Source organism: Emys orbicularis, chromosome 2 (assembly GCF_028017835.1).
Source record: "Emys orbicularis isolate rEmyOrb1 chromosome 2, rEmyOrb1.hap1, whole genome shotgun sequence".
Taxonomy (NCBI): Eukaryota; Metazoa; Chordata; order Testudines; family Emydidae; genus Emys; species Emys orbicularis.
This window is the reverse complement of record NC_088684.1, coordinates 150,687,134-150,708,544: the sequence shown is the minus strand read 5'-3', so window position 1 is coordinate 150,708,544 and position 21,411 is coordinate 150,687,134. Positions and strand designations below refer to the sequence as shown.

The 21,411-nt window shown below is 41.8% G+C and overlaps 1 protein-coding gene across 2 annotated transcripts in view; it reads right to left on the bottom strand.

Annotated features, from left to right (window-relative positions):
• Positions 1–21,411, bottom strand: part of CDH12 (cadherin 12) — a 216,880-nt gene that overhangs the window by 21,935 nt on the left and 173,534 nt on the right. For both annotated transcript variants that reach the window (XM_065399706.1, XM_065399707.1), the window contains one exon: positions 17,903–18,156. In XM_065399706.1, coding sequence (XP_065255778.1) covers positions 17,903–18,156 — 254 coding nt within the window. The remainder of the gene's footprint in view (positions 1–17,902; positions 18,157–21,411) is intronic.

Sequence of the window (21,411 nt, the reverse complement as noted above, 5' to 3'; positions counted from 1 at the left end):
TAATGGTCTACAAATAACGGAAGGGTTTAAATACCAAAAAGGGACGAGTATTATTTAGTTTTATATAGGGGGATATAACAAGAATACGGGATGCAATTAAGAAAGAAATGTAGGTTCAATAACAAAATCTTCCTGGCAGTGATACATATTAAGCTGCCTTTTGTCATTTCCTGAGAGAAATGACAAAAGTCCTATCACTGGACAAATTAAAAACTAATTTGGGCAAAATCATAATACATTTATTGTACGGAAGAATACTGCATTGGCAGGAAGATGTATTGGGTGATCTCTTAGGTCTTTGCCATCTCTGATGTCTGATCACTGGTCTACAATTTTTGAGAAGTCGTCTGCTTCAGAGATAAAATGTGCTATTTATTGTGTATTTTGATGTGCTGAATTCAAATATGACAATTAAAACAACTGATTGGCTACTGTTTCTAAGATATTTAAGTTTTTACATTTTATGTCTATGTATATTGTGTAGATAGTAGAGTTTTAATCATAAATTGTAAACCTAGGTCGTTTCATGTGTTTATGGTTGCTTTACATGATAATATTTCACCTGTCCTGTTTATGTAACACTTTAAAAATCAGCAAAAGGGTTATATAAATAAAATTTATTATGAAACAAAAGGCAAAAAACTATTCTGTACATAGTTTAGTCCTATTCAGTGTCTACTCGGCGCTTCTTGGCTTGTCTCTTGTATTCATTAAATGGAGCATCTCTTGTCACTGTCCAGCAATAGTCTGCAAGCATTGATGGGCTCCATTTGCCCTGATAGCGTTTCTCCATTGTTGCAATGTCCTGGTGAAATCGCTCGCCGTGCTCATCGCTCACTGCTCCGCAGTTTGGTGGAAAAAAATCTAGATGAGAGTGCAAAAAATGTATCTTTAGTGACATGTTGCAACCAAGGCTTTTGTATGGCTTGAGGAGGTTTTCCACCAACAACCTGTAGTTGTCTGCCTTGTTGTTTCTGAGAAAATTTATTGCCACTAACTGGAAGGCTTTCCATGCCGTCTTTTCCTTGCCACGCAGTGCATGGTCAAATGCATCATCTCGAAGAAGTTCACGAATCTGAGGACCAACAAAGACACCTTCCTTTATCTTAGCTTCACTTAACCTTGGAAATTTTCCACGGAGGTACTTGAAAGCTGCTTGTGTTTTGTCAATGGCCTTGACAAAGTTCTTCATCAGACCCAGCTTGATGTGTAAGGGTGGTAACAAAATCTTCCTTGATTCAACAAGTGGTGGATGCTGAACACTTTTCCTCCCAGGCTCCAATGACTGTCGGAGTGGCCAATCTTTCTTGATGTAGTGGGAATCTCTTGCACGACTATCCCATTCGCAGAGCAAACAGCAGTACTTTGTGTATCCAGTCTGCAGACCAAGCAAGAGAGCAACAACCTTCAAATCGCCACAAAGCTGCCACTGATGTTGGTCATAGTTTATGCACCTCCAAAGTTGTTTCATGTTGTCATAGGTTTCCTTCATATGGACTGCATGACCAACTGGAATTGATGGCAAAACATTGCCATTATGCAGTAAAACAGCTTTAAGACTCGTCTTCGATGAATCAATGAACAGTCTCCACTCATCTAGATCGTGAATGATGTTGAGGGCTGCCATCACACCATCGATATTGTTGCAGGCTACAAGATCACCTTCCATGAAGAAGAATGGGACAAGATCCTTTTGACGGTCACAGAACATGGAAACCCTAACATCACCTGCCAGGAGATTCCAGTGCTGTAGTCTGGAGCCCAACAGCTCTGCCTTACTCTTGGGTAGTTCCAAATTCCTGACAAGGTCATTCAGTTCACCTTGTGTTATGAGGTGTGGTTCAGAGGAGGAGGATGGGAGAAAATGTGGGTCCTGTGACATTGATGGTTCAGGACAAGAAGTTTCATCCTCTTCCTCTTCCTCGTCTGACTCAAGTGAGAATGATTCTGGTGCATCAGGAACCGTCAGTCCTTCTCCGTGGGGTACTGGGCATATAGCTGATGGAATGTTTGGATAACGCACAGTCCACTTTTTCTTCTTTGACACACCTTTCCCAACTGGAGGCACCATGCAGAAGTAACAATTGCTGGTATGATCTGTTGGCTCTCTCCAAATCATTGGCACTGCAAAAGGCATAGATTTCCTTTTCCTGTTCAACCACTGGCGAAGATTTGTTGCACAAGTGTTGCAGCATATGTGTGGGGCCCACCTCTTGTCCTGATCTCCAATTTTGCAGCCAAAATAAAGGTGATAGGCTTTCTTAACCATAGTGGTTATACTGCACTTTTGTGATGCAAAAGTCACTTCACCACAAACATAGCAGAAGTTATCTGCACTGTTCACACAAGTACGAGGCATCTCTGCTCACTTTGGCTAAACAGAAATGTGTCCCTTTGCAAAATCAAACACTGACAAATAAGAGAGCACGACACTGTATGATTTCTAGAGCTGATATAGGGCAATTTGTTCAGCAGAGTGATGTAAGCTTCGTTATGATTGCATCATCCATGACTTCTAGGAATAACATGATGCAATTCATATCATGTATGACGCAATACCAGCTTCAGATTGCATCATTCATTGTTTTGCCTAAAAAGCAAGTACTGTCCAAACCCAGTCATAGATTTATTCATAGATCCAGTCAAAGATGTATTTTAGTCATTTCTGGTTTAAATTGAGATCCCTTCCCTTTATAACTCACTTATCCTCCGCCATTCCCAAGTCAAGGGTCGTATATACTGACCCAATAGCATATCTTGAAAACTAGAGCCAATCAAAAATTTTAAGCATCATTTTCGTTCTCAGTGACCCAGAATAAGTAAAGTTCGACTACATTTATTTCAGAAGCATTTTGGCTGTAGAGCAGTATTATAAACAAGTAGATATTTCACACTAAGAATCTAATTAAATATAGTAATACTCACAGTCAAAGTTTTCATTAAGTTGGAATTAAAGTTGAGTATATAATAACAAATTAAAGATTAAAGACTTAGAAAAATGTTGCAGTTATTTAAAAAAACAAAAATACAAGAAGAAATTGACAACATTTGGCTCTAAAGTTATGCCCAAAAGAAATCCAAATATTTTAAAGTAATGAAGTTAAAAAGGTGCAAATAACCTTAACTCTGTCCTCCTAGCCTCCTATCTCAATTTCCTTGTTTCTTTCATATCTACTTTATAGGATGAGTTATTCTTGGATTGCAAACTTTTTTTAAAGGCATAAAGAACATAAATTTGGGAGAAAACACCTTGTGTCTAGAGCATAAAAAATGTGCACCACAGAGCACTGGTTCACACATACATATCTTACTCACTGAGATGCTTTGTTATCATACTAACCTTTGTCCTTCTTGTGGAAATTGCATAATTTCTTGATGTGGACATAGGAGATTTATACAGGTAGGTAAACTAGGGCCTGTATCTAATAACACCTCGATAATTGGCAACACATGGACTTCTAATCAAGAGTGATGAAGGATTGCCTTCAGTTTGCTATTTATTCAATCACAAGCTTGTATTACGAGTATGTCTTCTTCAGAGAGCTCTTCATGGCTGTTAAGGGCAGCTAGGACTGGTACAACCAACACTGATCAGAAATAAGTCATTTTGGTTTTTGTGGTCAGTGATGCTGTCAAGGCTGTATCCCCACTTTGAACTTTAGGGTACAAATGTAGGGGCCTGCATGAGGACTTCTAAGCTTAACTACCAGCTTAGTTCTGGTCCGCTGCCACCATTCCCTACCCTGGGAAGCTTTTAGAAAACCTCTCACCAATTCCCTGGTGAATACAGATCCAAACTCCTTGGATCTTAAACAAGAAGAAATTGACCCTTCCCCCCTCCTTCCTTTCACCAACTCCTGGTGAATACAGATCCAAACTCCTTGGATCTTAAACAAGGAGAAATTGACCCTTCCCCCCTCCTTCCTTTCACCAACTCCTGGTGAATACAGATCCAAACCCCCTTGGATCTTAAAACAAGGAGAAATCAATCAGGTTCTTAAAAAGAAGGCTTTTAATTAAAGAAAAAGGTAAAAATCATCTCTGTAAAATCAGTATGGAAAATAACTTTACAGGGTAATCAAACTTAAAGAGCTCAGAGGACCCCCCTCTGTCTTAGGTTCAAAGTATAGCAAACAAAGATAAACACTCTAGTAAAAGGTACATTTACAAGTTGAGAAAACAAAGTAAATCTAAGACGCCTTGCCTGGCTTTTACTTACAATTTTGAAATAAGAGAGACTTGTTTAGAAAGATGGGGAGAACCTGGATTGATGTCTGGTCCCTCTCAGTCCCAAGAGCGAACAACCCCTTCAAACAAAGAGCACACACAAAAGCCTTTCCCCCCCCAAGATTTGAAAGTATCTTGTCCCCTTATTGGTCCTTTGGGTCAGGTGTCAGCCAGGTTACCTGAGCTTCTTAACCCTTTACAGGTAAAAGGATTTTGGAGTCTCTGGCCAGGAGGGATTTTAGTACTGTACACAGGAGAGCTGTTACCCTTCCCTTTATAGTTATGACAGATGCTGTTAAACTTCTTATTATGGCTAGACAGGACAGTCAGAGAGTGGCTTCTTTTTCTCAGGGCCTTCATATTTGGGACAACGTTAAGATTATTTGGGATCCTGATCTGTACTTACAAAGGTTTAGGTTTAGTTGAATCTTCTTTTGTGTTCTAAGGTCTTGCAGGAGGATGGATTCTAATAGGCCATTTCCATGTTTCAACTAATATGATCCTATGAAATAGCTGTATCAAAGATGAAATATGTTTCATAAGCACAGAAGACAAAAGTCTTCATAGATGTGGACCACATAAAATTCAAGTTGTTCTGTGTTAACAGTCCCCAAATCCTTTCTGCATGATTTTTCAACTCCTCAGTACTCTGTACTATCCAGTGCCCATAGCATTTCGTATATACATTGGGCTGACTATCCTGTATCAGGTATCTTTCAATACAATCAAATAAGACTACTATTTTCTTAGATAAATCATATTTATTTTGAAGTTAGGTGAAGGTTAACATATTTTAACCTACTAAAAACCTATAGGGCAAATCACACCACTGATGTATGCCAGTTCTAATATTGGGAGTTTTTCATAATGAAGCATTCCTACTTAAATGATAAACATCCTGTGAATATCAACAGAAATCAATTAGTAGGTTTAACCACCGCAAACAGGGAATGTGGTCTTATATAGGAATGGCTAATAATGGGGTTAAAAAAAAAAAGACCTAATACTGTTTCTCATAATATCCAGCCAACATTGAATTTTCTCTCTATCTTTTATTTATTCTGAGCCAAGAAACAGGAAGGACTGGTAATAGAGCTCAAAAGAGGCTAATATATCCCCACAAGTTTTTTTTCCTCTTTAAATAATTTAGTAAGGCTAGCTCATCTTCTCTTAATGGGGGCATGAACTCCCTATACCTATGCTGAGGATTTTCAAAGCCTTGTTATTTCATTAAAGGTCAAACCAAATAAAATCCTAATGGAGTTGCTGTCAGCTCTTATCTTATCCTCCATGTAACCCTATGGGTACCAGCTTGATCCCTAAAGAAGCCAATCTATGCAAATATGTCCCAAACAATTTATAACATCAATGCATAAATACTTGCAGGAGGATATTAGCCAAGCAAAATACAAACAAAATGGCAGAAATGTCAAAGATAACAAACAGAGACTTCTTAGGCAGTGTGGCTTATGAACTCACTTCACTAAACCCTTACTTAGCATCCAGTATTTTCCCCATATGCTCCTTGAAATGTCTTTACTAGCACACAAAGCATACAATATGTGTACAAGAACAGTGAGGTATGGTATGATCTAGAGGTCTTATTAGCATGAATTTGAAATGGTTGCATTATTCACCATTGGCAAAGTCAACAGTGAGTTGGGTAGGTCATGTCTAACAAATGACAAAAAACAAACAAACAAACAAACAAACCTTTCATTTTGCACCTCACTGGATAAGCATTAAAAAATGTGCCATATATTTTCCATAAAATCTATTTTACAGATATTGTAAAGTGTTTGTAAAATGTGCAATGGGATTACTTTTTTTTGTACCCTTCCACCTGTAAAACCAAGTGTCTTCGTTACTGTGAGGTTTTCAGAAGTATTGGCCTAACTCTTCTCCTATGCAAGTCAACTCTCATTGACCTTATAGTCACAGTTGGGCACTTTTAAAAATGCCACTTATAAATGAAACTGTATAAACCTCTCAGGGAGAGTAACACCAACATACCTGTAAAAGGTAACAGAGAGTCCTTTGGCACCTTTAAGACTAACAGATGTATTGGAGCATAAGCTTTCGTGGGTGAATGCCCACCTCGTCGGATGCATTCACCCACGAAAGCTTATGCTCCAATACATCTGTTAGTCTTAAAGGTGCCACAGGACTCTCTGTTGCTTTTTACAGATCCAGACTAACACGGCTACTCCTCTGATACTTGACTAACATACCTAACCCCCCTGTATAAATGACCCACGATGACTTTTCTAGATTTAGAAATGTTTTGACTTTAAAGTGTTATAAAGCTTTGATTTTTGTGAGACCTCAGACCCTAAACTTTTCACTGGTGCTAGACAGAATTTTGCACGTTGTGGGCATTGGGTAGTTGTGACTTCAGGAGGGTGGAGGGAGAATTCTACATTTGGAGAGAAGAAGAAGAAAACATTTCTCTTCACCTTATCACATGGCCAGCTCTTTCACATGTGAATTAGATATAAAACATATGAAGAAATTCAACACTTCCACTGACTAGAATTCTTTGCACACTATAATACATGAGTTGCAGTCTTGCTCACAGCGAGCTACAATCTCGCTCCATTTCTAAATAATGAGGGTGAAAGATTAATGTTTTTCAGCAGCTAGCAGGCCACCTGATGTGGTGCAGGTAATGTCAATACAAACAAATAACACTGCTCTTAGCTTCTGATGAGAATAGTGAATGTTTATTTGGCATGATGCAGAACTAATTTACATGAAGGCAATGGCTGTGGGAACACTCACTGATTCTGATGACTACATCAGATTTAACTGAAAGAAGCTGTTAAACTTTTCATAAGCCCTATAAATTTTACATACGAATTTTAGTAAAACACACTAGACAAAATGGGGAATAAAATCTGCTGCACTTCAATTATCAACACTTCCAAACTGCCAATTGTTCCTGTCTACAAATTTCATCGCTTCCTCGCCCTCCCCATCTAAAATGCTGTTCATATGCTCATCAAAATCTTCAGTCAGCTCTGTTGTCTGCTTTGCATTTCTCATGATGAGATGCATATCTTAGCAAAAGCTGTTGTCATTTGGAAAATGCATTGTTTTTATTTTTACTAGTACACTGAGCAGGCAGCGCTGCAAGACCGAGAGAGAATGAAAAGCCATAACTTGTATTTCAGGCTTAGATGTTTGGGGTAAAATTTACATCTTCAGGAATCTTGCATTTAACCCCTTCAATACAAGCTTACCATGCACAATATCTCTCCAGCGCTGGTACAACTGTGGTGAACCTACAGGACAAAATAAGGTTAAGGACAAAGCCTCAGAACCCCATTCTGCTTGATGCTGTATTGGGTCATGAAATGCTTCTTTAGATATTGCTGAGGTTTGGGGCAGACCTGAATTGTGGAGGCCATTCTGCATGTGCTCTCTCTCTCTAACCTGTCCATAATGAGGGAAGGATGGTACCATCTGAGTCTACTGGTCCAGCATTAGTGGGAGATCTGTTTGCTACAGGCTGATTTATTTCCACTGTCTGCAGATGGGAGATCAGACTATGTGAAAGTGTTCCTGCTCTGCCAGCTTTCCATGGAGGAAGGCCATGATGGCGTGGACATTAAATAGCATCCTAGAATCTCTGGTGATGGGAGGGGCATTTGAGGATGGTTTGGGGATGTATAAGTTTAAAAGAAAAAAAAAACACTTAGAACAGTGGACTGTGAGCAGACAGGGAGCTGGTTGTGGCTCCCTCATTCTCAGCTGCCTGTCTCCAGGCAGCTTTAATTTACACCGTGGCATAATGTCCTCAGAGTCTTAACACCAACCAAGAATCAAGGAGAACGGAGCCACACTATACCACACCCCTTTCAATTTCTGTCCTTCTCCTGACACACCCAGACCCTCTCCTTAAACCAGGAAGCAAATTTCCAGTTCAGGAAATGGTGGTGCAAACATATGTGACAGCAGATCTGGTAGAGGAGGCCACAGAGCTTCATACTAGTAATATTTCTCTCACCCAGCGGGAATTGGCTGCTTTGAGTCCACTTACCAGTGTGTAAATATTTGACATTCAGTATCCTATCTTAGTCTTTGAGATGCATTAACTCAGTACCTATTCTCATTGCATAAATCAAAACCGTAATGAAGCTGAGGAAGCCCAAGAGAAAAAGGGTGTCACACTGAAAACCAGTGGTGCCAAAATTACACTAATGGGAGCTGTGGACACACAGTGGGATGATTCTGTCACCTACTCTGGCCTGTACAGGGGCCTCACAGACCCTGCAGCGAGGGGTTTGGTACAGGTAGATTTGGGGATTTGAAGGGGCATGACTATAGTGTTAAGCACTGTGAGGGATCTTGTGGTGCTGTGCAGCCCATAGCCAGCCGTGAGGAGGTGGCCATAAATTAGAATAGTCCCAAGGCTGCTCCAGTTTACATTGAAGGTTGTTCAAACCCCACAGAAACCCAGAATCCAGAAGGTGGTCGTTGGTACCCCTTGACTTCCTCTTGGGCTGTGACCTCGGAGGAGATATCTTTGGGGATTAAGGCCTAAATAAGTTTGTTAATATCAGACTGAAGATTGTGAAGATCCACATGGATGCCATCAGCCCCATCCCATTTTATGTCTGCGTTTTCGTGTCATCCATATACAAAAAGGTGGCCTCAGCAGTTTATTTGCTACTGTCCTGTGTTGATCCATTTCTTTTAGAAGTCTAGGGCCATCCCATGCTGAAATTGTATTCCAAGCATGTGACCATCCTCTACCCCAAATATATGTGACTGTCAATAAATCCTAGCTTAAAATTACATTAATGATGCTGCAAGGAAACAATGGCCCAAAATATAAGAATGAAATGCAACAACTGTTTAGACATATACACCAACAAACTACACAACAGGTTGGACAGGAAGCTAGCACTAACATATCCAATTTAATTAAAAGGGAAATTTAGATAGCATGTACTTGGAGTTCAAGAGCTAACACCACTGATCTTGTGAAAAGTGCAGTAGGCGCTTTAATTACCACAAGTCCTCAGGGATGTAGTTTTATGTGGTGGGGAACGATTTCAGTTTTGACTAAGGGAAGAGAACCACTTTACAAAATGACCAACACTACTCCCTGTAGCACCTGGGTTTCTTTAGAGGTTAGTCCAAGTAATGACCTAAGCAAGATTAAGATGCATTTTGAGCCATGACAAGATCACTGTTTGAGATGATATGGCTGTAGCACACAAAATCACTGTTTCTAATCCAGTGATTGCATTTTATAGTGTTTGAGGAATCCATTGCTGCAGAGACTTGGAATGAGGACCTTTCATCCAAAAGCAGCAGTTCTACTACATGAGCTAAAGTACAATTGCAACAGAATGCATATTCTTTGCAGAATCTAGCCACTAGGGGGAAAAATCATAATATGCTGCTGCTCCATTAAACTACATGTGGGTGGTCAGATCATTATACATTGCTGAGCACTTACCTCCCTCATTCCTGCTTCCTGGCTGGTCCTAACCAAATTTAGGAGCCTTCTATGTGTAAGCGGGGGAATGGTCCCGCTATTGTGGGGAACTTTCCTGGCTTCTGCACTACCCCGGTGAAGTGGGCTAGCGAAAGGATCTGAGTCCTCGCTCCCACTCCCTTTACCCAGAGGCCTCCCTGCCCTTGAGGGCTCCCCTTCCACTCAACTGTCTGGCAGAGTCCTCGTAACCCCAACAAGGCTGGGCCCAGGATTCCTGGGGGGGCTCAACCCCCAACCCTGCTGTGGTCACCTAGGACAGGGGCTAGGGTGTCCCCACTCCGGGGTACTCTCTCTGCACTGGGCACCTCCCTGACCCACTGATTATTCCATACAATTTAAAACAAATACAAATTGTTTAATTAACAATTAATCTAAAGAAAAGAATAAGGAAAAATGGGAAAGGTTAAAGGAAAACACATCACCCTGCTTTGTGGCAGGGAACATCACAAACAGTGTCTCTGGACATCAGGGCACTTCGCAGTCTGTTCCTTGTAGGTCCCAGATTTCCGTCTCAGGCCCTGGCTGTGCTGCAGGTATGCTGCGGGTTGGACACTTGCAATGGTGGTGGCCACACACCTCCGGGCTTTGAGTGGTGGGACCCTTCTTCCCAGCGTCAGCCCCCCGTCAGGTTAAGGTCCCCCTCCCGGTCTGGCCTGCAAGGGCCCTTGTCTGGGGGTGTCTTTCTGTGCTGGGCCCTTTGCCCAAGGTCCCCCCTTGGCTGGCCCCACTTGCTCAGCACACCTGGCTCTGTGGCTGCAGCTCTGCTCCCAGCACAGGATCTGCTCTCCCTGCGCTGCGTCTCTGGCTCTGTGGCTGCGGCTCTGCTCCCAGCACAGGATCTGCTCTCCCTGGGCTGCGTCTCTGGCTCTGTGGCTGCGGCTCTGCTCCCAGCACAGGATCTGCTCTCCCTGGGCTGCGTCTCTGGCTCTGTGGCTGCAGCTCTGCTCCCAGCACACGATCTGCTCTCCCTGGGCTGCGTCTCTGGCTCTGTGGCTGCAGCTCTGCTCCCAGCACAGGATCTGCTCTCCCTGGGCTGCATCTCTGGCTCTGTGGCTGCAGCTCTGCTCCCAGCACAGGATCTGCTCTCCCTGGCTCTGTGGCTGCGCCTCTGGCCCCTCTGGATCTGGCACGGTTCTGCTCTCCAGCTCAGCTTGGGCCCCTGCTTTCTCCTTAGCTCGGCCCCACTCAGTCTGACCCAGGCAATTCCAACTCACAAGGAGGACGGGACCCACCCTGGCCTCCTGTCATGCTGATTAGCCTGCCCACCCTGTCAATCAGGCTGACCTGGAGCATTGGCTTCTCGCCATTGTTCCTGGGGACTGTCAGTCTCAGTGTCCTGATTTCCCATCGACCCCTCCCCTTTTAGTGCTGGGAGCTAGCCAACCAAAACACCCCCACTGAATGTTAGTAAGGGGCACCAGTCCCCTTACATATGCCAATTCTTCCCCTCTCCTTTAGTGCTAAACACTCTCCCGAGCTAACAGCACACACTTTCTGACCAAACTGTTCATTCAGACAGAGCTTGATAAACTGATGGAGGGGCTGGTATGATGACAATGGTATATGGCCCACCCATGACTGCTATTAACAAATATCTTTAATGGCTGGACGTGGGATACTTGATGGGAGAACTCTGAGTTTCTATAGAGAATTCTTTTCTAGGTGTTTGGCAGGTGGGTCTCTCCCCTTGGCTCAGGGTCTAACTGATCATATTTGTGGTTGGGAAGGAATCTTCCCCGAGGTCAGATTGGCTGATCCCCTTGGGGTCTTTCGCTTTCCTCTGCAGCATGGGACACAGGCCACTTATTGATTTGAACTCAAGTAAATGGTGGATTCTCTGTAACTTGAAAACTTTAAATCAAGATCTGAGGACTTCAGTAACTCAGCCAGAGGTTATGGGCCTATTACAGGGTGAGTGGGTGAGGTTCTGTGACCTGTGATGTGTAGGAGGTCAGATAAGATGATCATGATTGTCCCTTCCAGCCTTAAAGAGTGAATCTATGTTTTATGGAGCTACAGCCCACCTACTGAGTGAAGAGTACTAGGGTGACGAGATGTCACGATTTTATAGGGACAGTCCCGATTTTGGGGTCTTTGTCTTATATAGAGTCCTATTACCCTCCACCCCCATCCCAATTTTTCACATTTGCTGTCTGGTCACCCTAGAAGAGTACAAATACTTTGTTTTCTTCAAGTAAAATATCAAAAGTAGTATTTGACTTTCTAGTAGTCAATTTTTATAAGCCTAGTGGATAGCCCACTGGACTGGGACTAAGTTATTTTCCAAATTCTGCCACTGACCTACTGAATGACCTTGGGCAAGTCACTTCACCTCCATTTCCCTATCTGTAAAAAGGGGATAATGATATTGACTTCCTTTTAGAGCACTTAGAGATCTACTGTGGATAAGCACTATGTAAGAACTAGGTATTGCTATTAAAGTTTGTGGGTCCTCTCCTTCCTGGCTTGAGCTGTGAATTCTGAACAATCTCTACAGTGGTGTGGTGAATGCTCATTGCCCACACATCTTAAAACAAAGGGTCTGATCATTGTACGTGGATATTTAGAAATCCATCTTTTTCTCCATGCCCACCATTACAACAAAGTTCTGCTCTGATCAAACAAGATAAGGTTCAGAATTTTCATGGACAGCAAAGTACCTATACAATTAAATCTTGGACTGTCTGCTAACTTTAAACTATGCTGTTGAATTCCGTGCAGAAAAGAGGGATTTGTTCCAAGGTAGCATCAATCTCCAAAGAACACTTGATGATTACCTGTTCTGTTCTTTCCCTCTGGGGCACCTCGCATTGGCCACTGTTGGAAGACAGGATACTGGGCTAGATGAACTGTCACAGAGCATGGCAGGCCCCCTTGGCTCTTGCCTCTGCTAAGTCCACAAAGTCTTGGGGTTAATATCTACTGGTGCAGTTTATTCACAGGCTTGTTCCCACCACCATTTTGCCATATACAGTTGGCCCATCACAGTGCGCAGGCAGGCAGGAGGGGCTACCTCCCTGCTTCCACTCCCTGCCTTTTCCCTTTCTTTCAGGCTAATTAGGTGGCAGCTGTTTCTGCTTCCCCAGTTAGGGCCAGGTTATCTCCAGCCAGCTCTAATTTATTCCCCTAAATGGGAGCTGGCCTGATAGAGGGCTGAATCAGCAACCCTTTTCCCAGCACCCTGTCACGTGGATCTTTGGTTTGACCCAATATGGCCTTTCTTATGTTCCCAACAGTACAGAAGGATGTAAGTAGGGGGGGTTATATCCTAGTTCCGGAATTCTGGATCTGAGCAGGATGAATGCACAGCCCCTAGGGCTTTTTTGCTTTAAATGGTGTGGCTCATGAGGTAGGGCATGTGAGTCAAGCAAGGAGGTTCTGCAGGGCAATGTCATGGAGGAGAATATCAAACTCATTTTAATTGAAGTCACATCTGTAGTTCAGACCAAAGGTAAAAATCCTTTATCCAGTAAGATACATCATCTCCTAGGAAATTTGACATCTTCAAAGGTGCCACTTGAAATGTGGCTTAATCTCACACAATGTTAGAGAAATCTCTATACTCCAGATATCATTGTATGTAATTGTGATTTCCCTACCATCTACTTATGCTGGCATTTTTGTTCGTTACTTAGCTTTATCCCTATGATGTCACATTGGTCTCAAACTATATAGAGTATGTGCAGATGTAAGCATGATTTTAATAAAAAAACCTGATGCTATCTCCCACCAAAAGAAATTAGATTTAATTGATACCAACATTTTCTGATTTATAAATGACATAAATTCTCAGTGATTATTTGAGTACAGATGCTCGTCTGTCCTGAAGGGCTTGTAACTGTCATGGGCTAGAGGAATCTGAGAAGAACATGTGAGAATATTTTCTTTCTTCTTCTTTGAGAAGTGCTTTGGGATCTTTAATGGCCACAAAGTACACAGGACTTCATCTTAACATTTATGCCAAGCATTTCTTGCTGCGGTATGACGGAAATGGAAATGGACAGAACATCTCTCCCGCGAGTACTAAAATCTAAATTTAACACAGTTTGAAAATCAGGTGCACTAGGGCAATGTTCTGAAACAGTGTCACATAGAGTCATCTTTGCAGGTGCTGACTACCTAAGGCGCCTTCTTTTCTCTGTGTCTTCCTATTTCTCTTTCTCTGAATGTGTGTTCTGAGCCTCTTCATTTCCATATTTCTGTCAACTTCCATCCCCACAATCCATACTTATTCAAACTCTGAACTTCTCAGAAACCTCAAGAGCCCTAATTCCATCTACTGGAGAAAAATAAACCTCAGCATTTTCAGTGATTTCCAGCAACATAGTCTCCCCTTCCTCTCCCCCCCCCAGCCCCTGCCAAAAGCCCTAAATTCAACCTCCACTATTATTAAGCTACTATCTCCCCCTCCCCATACATTTAAAACAGAGTTAAACATTTTTGCCTGATAAAGTGGATTAAGTTACTGTGACTAGTATTGCATCCTTTAATGTGAGCTGTTTTAGACTGCTTTGTTCTGTTGAGTTATAACTTCTGCTGCATACAGTGCAGATTTGTCTTTTATTCTAGTCTCCATTGTTTTGCAGATTGTTGTTGTAATAGGCATCATAATGGCTAAACTGCTCTAGGAAAACATCTCTGGGAACATGAATTAATTTGTAAAGAAACTGTACCATCCAGCACATTATATTGCCTATTACCTCAGAGAACATTTCTTGCCGTTCTGTGTCTACTTAGAGGGTCTATTTATTTGGAAGCAGTGTTACACTACTTAAGCTCCTTCTTTAAAATATTGTAAAACTGACAGACCATTATTTACCCCTACGAGGTAATCTAGATTTTAAATAGCTAAGAGACTAGTAAATGCTGTAAGACCCATTTAAAAGTTGTAATCACATGCAGCTCTTTGTAACTAATTTAGGCTTTTGCTAACTTTTCTTGATTGACTCCTTTCAATTAGAGGATCTAAACCTTATGGAGTATTGAACTCTAATACGTAAGTAATTAACAATTGCATCTATGTTATTTCACTTGAACTAACCAATATGTGAACACAGACAGGTTAAATAGTAACCAATGAACATCTTATCCCCACCCCCCAAATATGGGAGTTCTTTAACTGGCAATTTCCACAGTTATAAGGGACTCATCCAAAGCTCAATGAAGCAAATAGGAGTTTTTCCGTTGACTTAAGGAGCTTTGTATCAGGCACCAAGGCCCAAAGGTATTTGGATAGAAAGTTATAAGAGATAAGAGATAAGATAGAAGAGATAAGTATGTGTTTTCAGGACCAAAATCATGATGGTTTGGCTGAAAGAAATTATCTTTCAGAGTCAAACTGAGAGAGATGTACTGCCTCTACAGTACCTAGTAGTTGTTTTTCTTTTTGTTGTCCCAGTATGTCTATTGGCCTTCTGGCACTGCCTCACTTATCTGTCCTTAAAGCACAAGAGTCCTACACTCTGGGCCTGATCCAGAGTTCACTGAACTGAATAGGAATCTTTCCACTGACTTCAATGGGCCTTGGATCAGGCCCTATGAGCCCAATTTTCAAATCTGGGAGCCTAAATCAGAGTATCTAATCCCTCATTTGTATTCTCAGACTGGCACTTGGACACCTAAGGGCATAGACAACTTGTGCCTCGCCATACGGGGGGGTTGGGGGGGGAGGGGCAGTGCACAATCTAAAGGGGAGGACATTTGACCTCCCAGCCAGGGTCTCTCAGGCAGAAGTGGTCCCATCCATCTCCCTACTCCGCTGCCAGGGAGAGCGGTTGAATGTGCTGGGTGGGGAGGAGCAGGGAGAGAAGGACAGAGCCCTTCTCCTTCCCAGCCCTCGGCAGGTAAATCGGGGGTGGGGGGGGGCACTCCCCCCCCCCCATCCCTTCCCTACAAGTCGCCTCTTGACTGGGTAAATGTGGAAATGAGCACCTCAACCTAACATAGGCCCCAGTACTGCAATGAGCTCCATTGGGTGGGCTCCGAAGAATTGTTAAATCAGTTATTGTATTTGCCATAGTTTTAATTTAATGTTTTAACTAAGTCAGGAAGCTAAGAAAGAGATCCAAGAAAGTGATCCAAGAAAGGGAAGATGCACTATAGAGTAAGTCCTCCAGGAAACTAAGAGATGCCATTCTTCATGCAGTCTTTAGTTTCCTGGGACACACTTCCTTCTGGAGCAGAAACAAAGCAGCCCAGGACACGGCAGTCATGAACTACAGCTACACAGAGTAGCAGAAAGTTTGTTACCTCATTTCTATATATATAGCTTCTATACATAATAAAGGGTTTATCTTGACACCGCTCTGCTCACTATAAAAATATCACAAGCTACTGCACCCACAAGACTTAACCAGCGGTTCCTTCAGGCAGATTCAGTTGCAGGACCAGGGCCTAAGGCACTCAAGCATGAAAAATGGTCTCTCTTAGGGCAAGATTGTCAGAGAGCAGTTACTTATTCAAGAGATTAACATGGGACCATTTGAATAAGAAACTGCTCAGAAACATGAGTAAGGGGCTCACTATCTGGCCCTAAGAGAGAGTCCAATTTTCAAGATAACATTGGTTTTGATGGGACTACTTTTGTAAGCTCACCGCTGGAGGAAGGGGTTCACAACCTGGCCCTTTGTTAGTGGCGGGGTGGGAGGGGAGGGAATGTAACATATGCCCCCCAGTCTATATGAAACTACACCATCTTGTGGTGGAAAAGAATGCAGGATGGGCACGCACAAGAACTACCTGTGGGAATGAAATCACCCTTCCCATTGCTATGTCAGCTATGTTAGATCCTGAACTCCAGCGATATTTGCATTCTAGTCCTAGGCACCTCTGAAAAGACTGGCATTTTTGTTGAATTGTGTTGTAGTTTTGGAGATCCACTGGGCAATGGTTACTAAGGACAATTACAAGATTAACAATTTATTTTCACATGTTAAATGTAATCTCCACCAACATGTGAACTCAAGTGTCAAGACTAGAGTAGAGTAAATTATTTTTTACATATTAACTACATGTGGTATTTTAGGAGAATCTAATTTTATGCAATCATTAATGTGCCTTTTCTAAATCAGAACCATTAATTCTGTTTACATAAAGTATATTTATCATTAGCATCAGACTTTTTTTCTGGAAGTCTGAGGCAGTTTTAGAAAGAATGAGACTTGTCACACTTTATAGTGAATTTCCATTTTTTAAATAAAGGGTTAATAAATTATTCATGTTATAGACACGAATACCATGCATAATAAATGGTTGTGAGCACATCATTAGAAGGTGTTAACGATGGATTGTTATATGCCGCCTATTTACCTCTTTGACACTAACAATCTATAACAATTGATTAATCATTTATTACTCTTTATAAACTATTTATGAATGGAATCTTAATATAAAGTGTGACAAAAAGACTATTGCTTGGGAAAGGTGCAGCACTGATATTCCTCCATTTATGCATAATATAGGTGTAGTATGTCCAAAGCATTGCCAATTCCCCCACCCTGCCTTTCCACATTTGCTCCCAATGTACTTCTAAACAGTTTTTGATGGACTCCACCTCGGTATGACACAAGTCTCCATACCTGTTCAGTACCCAGAACCTCTGCTGAGGTCAAGGGTGTTAGTTAATGCCAACTGGCATGGTGCTTTTTGTGATATGGACTCCTGTTCTCCAGTATCTACTATATATATAGACCAACTCATTTCATATATGCCACCCAATGCAGCATGTACTTTTTTTTTTAATTACTTTCAGCAACAATTACCTGGGATTTTGACTTTCATGTGAAATGGTTCATATATCATTACCATTCTCCTGATCCATTCAATCTCATTCTCAGAATGAATTTAGAAAACAAGAACATAAGAATGGTCGTACTGGGTCAGAGCAATGTTCCATCTAGCCCAGGATCCTGCCTTCTGACAGTGGCTAGTGCCAGATGCTATGAACAGAACAGTGCAATTGCCAAGTGATCCATCCCTTGTCATCCACTCCCAGCCTCTGGCAGGCAGAAGCTTAAAGAAACCCAGAGCATGGTGCTGTGTTGTGGACTATCTTAGCTAATAATCATTGATGGACCTATCCTCTGCAAACTTTATATAATTCTTTTTTTGAACTTTTCTGAGTTTGATTTGTATGAAAGGTATGTAAGAAGGAAAATGTTTCCTTACCTAACAGAACTGCTGCCAACATCAAGGTCCTGTGCAGTTACAGCACCTATAATCGTCCCAACAGGAGTATCCTCATAAACCTCCATGGTGTACATAGGCTTGCTGAAAACTGGAGGTTCATCCACATCCAACACATTGATCTTCACAGTGGCCGTATCTTTGAATGGACCCACAGAGTGGAATCGATGGTCAAGATGAACATTGGAGGCCTCTACTTTAAAGGTATATGCCTTTTTTGTTTCAAAGTCTAATGGCTGTGGTAAGGAGAGACAAAAAAACATCATCAGATCTGGCAAAATCGCTTTGTAAAAGTCTCTGCAGACTGTACAGTTTAACCTGCTATTGATGTATCAGAGATTGGCAAGCTTAGTTCCCATGCACTCTCAGCAGATTTGAGATCCCTCCAAATAGTTGGATTATAATATTTATTATTAGCATTATGGTGGCTCCCAACCAAGCCCAAGTCCACACAGAAAGGGTTGGGGTAGAGCTGGGAATTGAACCAGAATCTTCTGTATCCCACTCTAGTACTTTAAACACAAGCCCCATTTTTCCTTTCACCACAAGGAACAACAGAAAGAACAGTTATGGTGGAAATGGGTCCAACCCAAAATCCTGCTGTGTAGAGATGGGTCCAAACCAAACTTTAGGGTTTGGCTTGAAATCTGAACCTAGACCCGAATTCTTCTTTTTATTATGAAGAAAAAGCCAGGAACACCCAACAAACCTGAAGAATTTGAGTAGGGGATGTAGTCCTAATCCAGATTTTTATTTTGCAAATTGGCAACAGCTCTAACCTATAGTGGATTGAATGCAACATGGCAGTTTGGGTACAGCAAGCTGTAGTTGCTTGACAGACATACATACTAAAATGGGACTACTTTGATTTGAATTTCTTTCATTATAAAAGAACCTAGTCTTCTTGGTTTTAGTAAAGTGACCGGGGATATCTCTTCTGTGCATTATTGCAGTGATATTCTGTACATTATTGTACTCATATCTAGTCAGAAAGATACAAAAGCTTTACTATCAATACAGCATTTGGCTGGATTGCCTCTCAGGCTTCTAGCATTTTACTGAAACAGCCTTTTCCTGATGTTTAGATAATACTGGCATCTAGTGGCTTTTAGTTATAATAGCCAAGTTTGAAAATTTCAGTTTAAAAGGATATGGTTTTTGAAGAAAAACACTAGGTTACAACTGTAGGATTGCAGCAAGAATAGTTTAATGTTTATATCATTTCCATCATCATAACCATTGCTACATTGTCTCCCAATCAGTTTTCATTTCTAGCATGGGTTTAAACTCTGCCATTTTCTGCCCTTGTCACAACAAGACTGTAATTGACCAGAGGCTGGGCTGGCATAAATAGGAGTAGTTCCATTAAAGTTAATGGAGTTATGCTGATTTACACCAGCTAAACACATTGTATAATGGTTTTAAATCCCGGTGAAAGGCTTTATATTTTTAACAGACTATATGGCCAAGCTTTTCAAAGCTGGGGACTTAATGTTAAGCATCTAAGTCTATATATGTCATGTAAATAATCAAGCTTGAAAACTTTGACTATGATGTGCTGCTAATATCAAACTGGGCTGTCTTCATTCAGGAAAAAATGCTATTAAGTCAGTGTGAATTTCTCCTGGTTAAGGACTGCAGAATTGGGCTGACAGGGATCAGTTGTAAAGCATGAGTCTAAATACATATTCAGAGGTTTTACTTTAGGCCCAGCCTTATGATTTGTGGGACCCCAGGTTAGCAGCGGGGGGTGGGGGGGAGGGAGGGAGTAGATAGCCTCTAAGGGTATGATTACACGGTGTTTCAAAACCTGTAGCCACGTGTCTCTGAGAACAGGTCTACAGATATGGGCTTGTGCTATGGTGCTAAAAAGAACTGTGTAGAGATTGTGGCTAAGGCCACAGGTGCTGAAGCCCATCTCCCCTCCCTGAGCTTCAGAGCCTGAGCTGCAGTCCAAAATGTCTACACAGATATTCTAGCACCATAGTGCAAGCCCGAGGCAGTAGAACAAGGGTCTGAGACTCACTGCCATGGGTTTTAACACACAGTCTAGTCATACCTTAAGTCGCCTTCCCCTCCAGTGCCACCTCAACAACCCCATATTCCAGGTTAAATGAAACATTTCGCTGAAACCCAAATTAAACATTTAGTTTTGATTTTGAGCTTTTTTTTAATGTTCCAAGTTTTTTAAAATATATTTGAAGGAAATTTCAAAATAAAAATAGTTTTGAACCAAAAAATCCAATCAATTTGTTTTGTAAAATGTCTAAGTGAATGCCTTGATCCAGATTTATGTTTTTATTACTTCAGTGAGTTAGCAACACCAACATGAATTGGAAAAAGTTTGTGTTGCTGAATGTGCATTTTTCACTGGGGAAAAAAAAAGTTTTGGACAACATTTTTTACCTAGCACTAGGCAGGAATAATGTTGGGACCCAAAGAAGTTACTTGTGTTGCAGATAGCCCTGTCTGACTGGATGTCTGCTTCACCATCTCTCCCTGGCATAGTGAGTCTGTAATATGGACTGCCCAGAAACATAAACTGTACTGAATTGAAAGAGTCAAAATAATACATTTTATAGTACTAATAAATACACTAGTGATGAGTGCACTATTTCAGACAAAATACAAATGGCCCAAATGGTGACATCTTCCACTATCTAATCATGGCAATACTGCATTTGCAAGACTGCCTGCCAAATGAATGTAAACGGGATTTATATAGGTCAAAGTATGTCTGTAGATGCCAACTGACTCAAATTTTAGGATCCCCTCCCCCCCCCCCCCATAAATATAATTTTGGACAAGAAAGAAACAAGTGCACTGAAGTGTGGAAGCTCTTAAGCGTCATTAGTTGTTCCCTGTCCTCATTCCTCTTCATCTAGCTGCTTACCTACCCAAAGTGCTCTCAGACATTTCATTTCATTTCATTCAACTCCAGAACAGGCATAGGAAAGATTTGCTTTACAACCTGTAGCTGTATGTAAATGAGATTGCTTGCAGACCTCAACCATGCAGATAATTAGTGCAGGTCTTTCTATACACCTCAAATCTTGGCATCCAGTTGGCGTATTGGGCATCTGTCAGAAAATTTGATGCTTGAATATCCTGGAGCCAGGGCCGGCTCCAGGCACCAGCTTAATAAGCAGGTGCTTGGGGCGGCCAAGGGAGAGGGGCGGCACGTGCGGCAATTGGGGGGCGGCAGGTCCCTCACTCCCTCTAGGAGCGAAGGAACTGCCCCCGAACTGCCACCGCGGATCGCGGCTTTTTTTTTTTTCCCCAATTGCCGCCGCCGGTCGCGATTGCGATCGCGGCTTTTTTTTTTTTTTTGCTTGGGGCGGCAGAAATGCTGGAGACGGCCCTGCCTGGAGCTGCCTATCTCCCAGCCTAGATGTCTATAAACTTTTCAAGTTTTACAAGGTCTGGAATGTAGTTCCTTGGTATTGTTTTTGTGGATGCTTCTCACATCACAAAAGAAGCGATATAGTGCC